This window comes from Mobula birostris, chromosome 15 (genome assembly GCF_030028105.1).
Source record: "Mobula birostris isolate sMobBir1 chromosome 15, sMobBir1.hap1, whole genome shotgun sequence".
NCBI classification, from domain to species: Eukaryota; Metazoa; Chordata; class Chondrichthyes; order Myliobatiformes; family Myliobatidae; genus Mobula; species Mobula birostris.
In genome coordinates, this window is record NC_092384.1 from 26,202,311 (window position 1) to 26,209,508 (window position 7,198).

Genomic DNA, 7,198 nt, shown 5'->3' on the forward strand with positions numbered 1-7,198 from the left:
ATCAAGGACTTCCAAAAATCCAAGAACACTACATCCAGGGATTCTATTCTATCTAGGCTACCTATTACAGCTTCTAAACTCCTGCAGCGTAACATGAATAAATGTGATGCCATCCACTGTTAGATCACTTTCCCTTTTCATACTGAGCTCAGATAATATCAGATTTTTGTTCTGAGAATGCTGTTTTAACACCTCTACCTTGAAAGACCTTACATGCCTTTAAGCTTCCATGTGGCCCCAGACTACTACAGCCTATAAAATTGTCTAGATTATCTTCCTTGTTAGAGACATAGAGTCAAAGGTTCATTTATTATCAAAGTATACAACTCTGAAATCTTTCTTCTCCTGATAGCCACAAAACCAAGAAAGCAGCACGAGCATCAACCCCCAAATCCCTCCTCCCCGTACAAAGCAAATGAATAAAAATGGAACAGGCACATCGACCTCCAAATCCCCCTCCCCCACACAAAAAAATGAAGAGAAACCGGGTGAAAAGTACAGAATACAGAATACAAAAAAAATGTAAGCCTGGAAAAAAAAGTCCATAGTCCAAGTCCACATCCATAACACAGAAAATCTGGGCAACATTCTCCCTATCCATAGCGGAGCGATCTCACCAGTGATCAAAGGGCAGTTATAGAGCACTAGAGCACAGAAACAGCCCTTGCAGACCATCTAGTCCATAATGAACTATAATTCTCCCCAGGCCCATCGATGTGCACCTGAATCATAGCCCCATCCATGTACTGTACTTATCTAAATTTCTCTCAAGTGTTGAAATCAAACCGGCATCCACCAGTCCCGCTGGCAGCTCATTCCACACTCTCACCGCCCTCTGTGCGAAAGAGTGCCGCCTTATGTTCCCCTTAAATATTTCACCTTTCTCCCTTAACCTATGACCTCTAGTTCTGGTCTCACCCAACCTCAGTGGGAAAAGCCTGCTTCCATTTACCCTGTCTATACCCCTCTTAACTTTGTTTGCCTCTATCAAATCTCCCCTCGTTATCCTACCTCTGGGAAATAAAATCCTAACCTATTCAACCTTTCCCTATAACTCAGGTCGTCATCTCCTGAGAATTTGTGGCTTTTTGTTTAAATCAGCATGACCTACTGGAAGATCTGCTTGTCTAAAGCATACTCATGACCAATATGAGCTCTATTGATCATCCACTAGTTTCCTGATCACCAACGTTTCTGGTATAATTGGGTCTTTCTTGTTCCATTTTTGCTTATTTAACTAAATTTAAGTCTCCACCTCTGGGGTGGGATGTGGATTCCTCGCCAGGTCATCTAGGCATTCTGGATTGCGAGTCACAAAACTTCTTCTCCAATGATGTTACGATTACATTCACCGCACAGAACGCGATACTCCTCTCCCCGTCACCTCAACGTGGCAACGCAGCCGAGCATGAGCAATAAATCTGTCCTGGCCTATTAAGTCCTTTTGATAATTGGTTACAATAGAGTCTCGGGGCAGCAAGGTGGCATAGTGGTTGGTGCAATCCTTTGCAGGGCCAGTGGTCGGCCATCGTGGTCCAATTCCTGTCACTGTCTACAAGTCATTTGTACCTTCTCTCCATGAGTGTGTGGGTTTCCTCTGGGTGCTCCGGTTTCCTCCCACAGTCCAATGACATGTAGGTTAGGGTCAATAACTTGTGGGCATGCTACGTTGGCGCCGGAAGCATGGCGACATTTGTGGACTACCCCCAGCACATCCTCAGACTGCGATGGTCGTTGGCACAAGTGATGCATTTCACTGTACGTTTTGATGTACTTGTGACAAATAAAGCTAATTTTTAACCTAGAATAGTAGAACAGGGATACACATCCCTTGGCCCAGTTGGTCCATGCCAACCAAGATTCACATCTAAACTTGCTATGAGCCCTGCGGCTTGCCGTAGAACGTTGAGCTTCTAGGGTTTTTGAGCACCCATATTTACTAATCAATATCTTAACGAGAGTTGTTAAGCCCGGGTGATTTTGGTTTAGTCTTGTCAAGTTCATTGCAGCTGGCGCATGTTTCCCACTTTCTATGATTATTTAAAGAGGACTCTCAGTGCCTTGTGGGAGGGTGGGGGTCATTGTGTCAGAGAGAATGAACTGTCTTGTGGTGCAGCTCTCCAAGGCTCTGCCGGTATTTTGACGTCTAACCTCTTGAACCGTCTCTTCCTGGGGATCCTGCCACTCCTCTGCACCTGGGTCCAGTCCTCCGAGAGCACACCATGACAAAGCCAGTCCCATTTACCTACATTTGGCACCCATTTCTCTAAATGCTTCCTATCCCTCTCCCTGTCCAAGCGTTGGTAATGTACCTGCCTCGGCCACTTCCTCAGCAGCTCATTCCAGGTGCTGACTTCCACCGGGGCGAAAAAGTTACCCCTCAGGATTGATTTACCTATTAAAGTTCTCACCTGTCATTCTAAAACTGTGTCTTTAGTTCTTGATTCTCCAACCTTGGCGGTGGGGGGGGGGGGGTGAACTGTTCATTGTTCATTCGTAAGGCCAGTGATGTTGTGGGGATCATTCGTAAGGCCAGTGATGTTGTGGGGATGGAACTGGGCTCTCTCACGGTGGTGTCTGAAAAGAGGGTGCTGTCTAAGACGCATGCCATCTTGTTCAATGTCTCCCATCCACTACATAATGTACTGGGTGGGCACAGGACTACATTCAGCCAGAGACTCATTCCACCGAGATACAACACTGAGCGTCATAGGAAGTCATTCCTGCCTGTGACCATCAAACTTTACAACTCCTCCCTTGGAGGGTCAGACACCCTGAGCCGATAGGCTGGTCCTGGACTTATTTCATAATTTACTGGCAGAATTTACATATTACTATTTGACTATTTATGGTTTTATTACTATTTATTATTTATGGCACAACTGTAATGAAAACCAATTTCCCCCGGGATCAATAAAGTATGACTATGACTATTGACCCTGTCTATGCTCCCCCCCCCTTATTTTATACACCTCTATAAAATCAACCCATATCCTTCTATGCTTCAGTGAATAAAGTCCCAACCTTTTCAACCTCCCTCCATAACTCAGTCCCTTGGCAACATGCTTGTAAATCTTCCCTGTACTCTTTCTAGCTTAACAGCATCTTTCCTATAAAAGGACAACAAAACAAATGACTACAATATTTCAAAAGTGGTATCACAAACATCTTGTACAAATGCGACATAACATCCCAAATTCTTCACTCGGTGCCCTGAATGATGAAGACCAGCATGCAAAGAGCCATCTTCACAGTTTTGCCTGCCTGTGACCCCGCTCTCTGAGAACCATGCACTTGCTCTCTTAGAGCACTGTGTTCTACAAAATTACCCCCATGTATCAGCCTGTCTTGGTGAGAATAGACTGTGCTTTGGAACTGGGGTGGTCCCAAACCCTTATCATTGTAGTTGGTGGAAACTGCAGTATTGTAAGGAGCTGTCAAGGACACCGCAGTGGATGGCACAAACTTCAGCCAGCGGTAGGTGCTGGTGAGAGCACACGTGTTCCATTTGATTTAATGGCTGCCGGTAAGGGGACAATTTTCTCCTGGATAACAAGTTTCTAAAATGGCAAAGAAGCTTTACCTGTCCAGCCAACAGGAAGGTATTAGATCACCTGATGGTTCCTAAATCATAAATTAACTGTCAAATAACTTGCATGCAGACATCAAGAATTAGACAAAACCCAAGCTATTGTTAAACAAAATGAGGCTGGTTTATTATATACACTCATTAAGTGGGTGGTCCTTGAATTGCACCAGAGGGTAAAGTTGAAAAGGCACGTTAGTGTTCTGCCTCATTTAAGATTCAAGATTGTTTAATGTCATTTCCAGTACACACGGGCAAAGGAGAACAGAATAATTTCTGCTCCAGATCCAATGCAGCACAAAAAACCAGAATAACACAATAATGAAAAAAGAGTCAAATTGCTGAATTTTTGGTCAAAAATAGGCCATACCAAATGTCATTAATCTATATGGAAATTTAATTAAAGTCAATTTCCAGATAATATTGGTTCTGAGCTTTGTCCTTAGTCTGCAACACTATTTCAGCAGATCAGATGCCGTAATTCACAATCAATTGAGGACAAATTTCTATCTGATTTGTTTCAGTACTGATGGCTGAGGGATAAATAATTGCCAGGAGCCTGGGAAGGGCACATCAGATAATGCCCTGTGACCTGAAATGGAATTTTAATCAATGCCTTATGGAAAGAAAAGACTTCTAATAGTTCACTGCTCTTCAGCATTGTACTAAAGTGGCACGCTGGATTTTGTGCTCAGATCTCTGCAGTAGGACTCAAATGTACAGCTTTCTGACTGAGAATGCTATTCACTCAGTCAGGACTAACATGAAACTAAATTAGGTGACTTTAAAGAAACATTGCTAGAGGTGGATCCAAATCCCATTTCAGTGATGGCGTCAGTGTGACGTTGAAGTTAATAAATCCAGTCGATATAAACCAGGAAGTGTGAACACAGGAGTTCAAAAAAGAATAGCAGCTCTCAGCAACCACCGACTGGGGAAGGAAAAAGTTCACTTTCACTTCATGAGCTGTTCCTTGCAGGTAAATGGAGATTATTAAATCAAAGTGATTTCTGAGATCCAACTTCAGCAGATGCGTTATACGCTGATGATAGAGAGAGTAGGGTTATTGCTCAGTGTATTAATAGAAACAGATTATTTTTCTTGTGGTGGGGTGTTGCTGCCCTGCTGAGTGTTGTGCCATTATCCTGCAGGTATCATGGTTAATGCCATGCTGCTCTACTGCTGTGCTCTACAGCTCATTCTCTGCTTCGGTGCCATCAGAGCTGAACTGGATTCCAACACCATTAGAGATGTGACCACAAATGCCGACTTTACATCCCTGAGCAGGGGCAAGACCCTATTTTCTGCTGCAGGTGGGTATTAACCATCTCCATTTAATTCTGCACTCTCTGCATTAATCCTGGTCTGAGGCTCTCAGCGTGACTAATTACCTACTGCTTCAGTCACAGTTGACTGTTGCATTTTATCCAAGAATATTGAATGGATTTATGACTCTAGTGGGAGAGCGTCGTACAGGTTCCGCATAGGAAACCTACAAAAATATATTTCACTGGAAGAAAATTGAGTGACCAGCTCTTGTTAACCGTGAAGCCAATACTCTCATTCAATGTACATAGGTAGTTTGTTGGAGTAGTCTCTAATTAGCAGTGTAAAACTCATTTTGGATATCCCTGACATTACCCCCAGAACATACTTTTGTTGTGCTCTGTCACCTTTAGAAATAATTTACTCTTAAACCTCACTTTACCATTGAGTGAGTCTCCTGTATGGCTGAGAGTCTGTTGGAGATTGAGTGCCTTTCTATTGTCTCTTATTCTTTGTTCTTACAGTTCACTCTGTCAGTTTTGTTTGTCACTACTCACTTAATTCTCTTGGTTCTTCTCCAAACTTCTGGGGAATGTTAATGCAGTAGAACACAAATCCTTTGAGAAAGGTAGATAATGGTTTGTGCGGCAGCCTTTATTTTAGGTCAATATTATTGCCATCTACCAAGTCACCATTTCATGCACTGAAATTTAATGTTTGCATGAACAACAGGATAGACATTTGACGAATTCTGTTAATGTTGTGAATTCAGGTCCACTGACTAAACCCACATTGGAAAAAGAACATCAAATGTCAGAAAAGATGATGCTCAATCCTAAGGTAAATCCAGTTTTTATATATTATCATTCCAAAGGCAGAGTGACTGATTCCGGTAAACTGATTAAGTTTTAATTACATTTCAAATTTGACTTTTTATGACAAAAATCATAAAATATAATACGATTTCAAGGTGAGGCATCAGCAGTTCAATTAAATTCTGTTATTCACTGTTCTGGCCCAACATTAGTACACAATCATCTGCTATTTAATATTTAGGATTCTTTAATATGAATTGTGCTTATTTAATATAAAATTGTTTCTTAGCTAAAATAAAAGAAAATTATGAATGAGGAAATAGTCTCACACAATTTTTAATCCCAACGGCACTGTGATATTGGGGTACCTTAGGTGTTTCTGCAATTATGTTCTGTCCTCTCCAGCACCAACAAGACCTGCATTTTTCAGCCTCAGCTAATCTGTATGAGGTCAATTCTGTTGCCTTGTGTTTCTTAAAGCAGAGTAAGCTGGAGGCATCTGCCTATTGACAGGCTTAGCTCTGCTGAATGCCAAGACACCCTCCTTACCCGGTCTAGCCCAGGTTGGTTTAACCACTCCCTGACTTATATAAGGAAGAGGCAATGCTGGTTTACATAGTTCCAGGTTTACGGCATCATATCTCCTTAAAGAACTAGGTGACCATTTGACCCACAGTATATATAGTCTGTAGCCCATGCTTAAATGTTAAATGCAACTAGTTATTCTCGTTGCAAATTTGGAGAAATTGAAAATGGTATGTGACATTTCATATTCTGTAAACTTTAACATTTTCTCTTACAGCTGATGTTCGATGCAGTCGAGATGGATAGATCAGAGCGTTCGCCCAGGAGATGCGTTCGACACCTAGAGTCCTGCTTTGGCCATGCTCTGCCTTGCTGTGATCCATGCGCCATTTGTTACTGCAGATTCTTTAATGCTATTTGTTACTGCAGGAAAATTGGTAGTGACTGTGACAAGGGCAAGAACTAGCTTTTTACATGTCCTCTCTGTTGACAACTTTTCTGTTTTAGATGTAAACAGATTTATATTATGTTATGTTGCTTTCCATGTGCAACTTGTAAGTTTGCAGTTGAAATAAACGTTTTACTTAGATGTGAAGGACAAACTTGCAGTGGAGTGCAGCCCAGCTCAGCTCTTAATTTAGTGTGAGAGAGTCATAGAGCACTACAGCACAGAACTAGGCCCTTCAGCCCATCTACTCCATGCCAAACTGGTCTTCTGCCTAGTCCCTAAACCATAGCCCTCTATACCCCTCTCATCCACGTACATATCCAAACTTTTCTTAAACTCCTGTTGTGATAGGAAATAATGGATCTACCAGTAATTTGTCACAAATGCCCCAAAATTTTTAATGACAGAGAGAATTTGGTGAATTATTTGGCTAATTGACAGCTCAGTTTTTACCATAAGGGCAATTAAAAAATTCTTTAAATTTGCTACCAGTTATTTGGGGTGAGGGGGAGGGCTTTGTTACATTTTGTAGAATACAAATGTATTACACAGAAGTGT

At 41.9% G+C, this 7,198-nt stretch overlaps 1 protein-coding gene across 1 annotated transcript; it reads left to right on the forward strand.

The window, feature by feature from the left end:
* Window positions 1–4,474: 4,474 nt before the first annotated feature.
* Window positions 4,475–7,198, forward strand: LOC140210266 (agouti-related protein-like). The gene is made up of 4 exons (XM_072279141.1): window positions 4,475–4,565; window positions 4,738–4,899; window positions 5,625–5,692; window positions 6,470–7,198. Exons 2-4 carry the CDS (start codon window positions 4,743–4,745, stop codon window positions 6,656–6,658), a joined length of 414 nt encoding a protein of 137 aa, XP_072135242.1. The 5' UTR covers window positions 4,475–4,565; window positions 4,738–4,742; the 3' UTR covers window positions 6,659–7,198.

Coding starts and splice junctions, on each gene's coding strand:
- LOC140210266 (XM_072279141.1), top strand. CDS start 4,743: ATGGTTAATGCCATGCTGCTCTACTGCTGTGCTCTACAGCTCATTCTC. Junction 4,900..5,624: donor GACCCTATTTTCTGCTGCAG/GTGGGTATTAAC, acceptor TTGTGAATTCAG/GTCCACTGACTAAACCCACA. Junction 5,693..6,469: donor AGATGATGCTCAATCCTAAG/GTAAATCCAGTT, acceptor TTTCTCTTACAG/CTGATGTTCGATGCAGTCGA.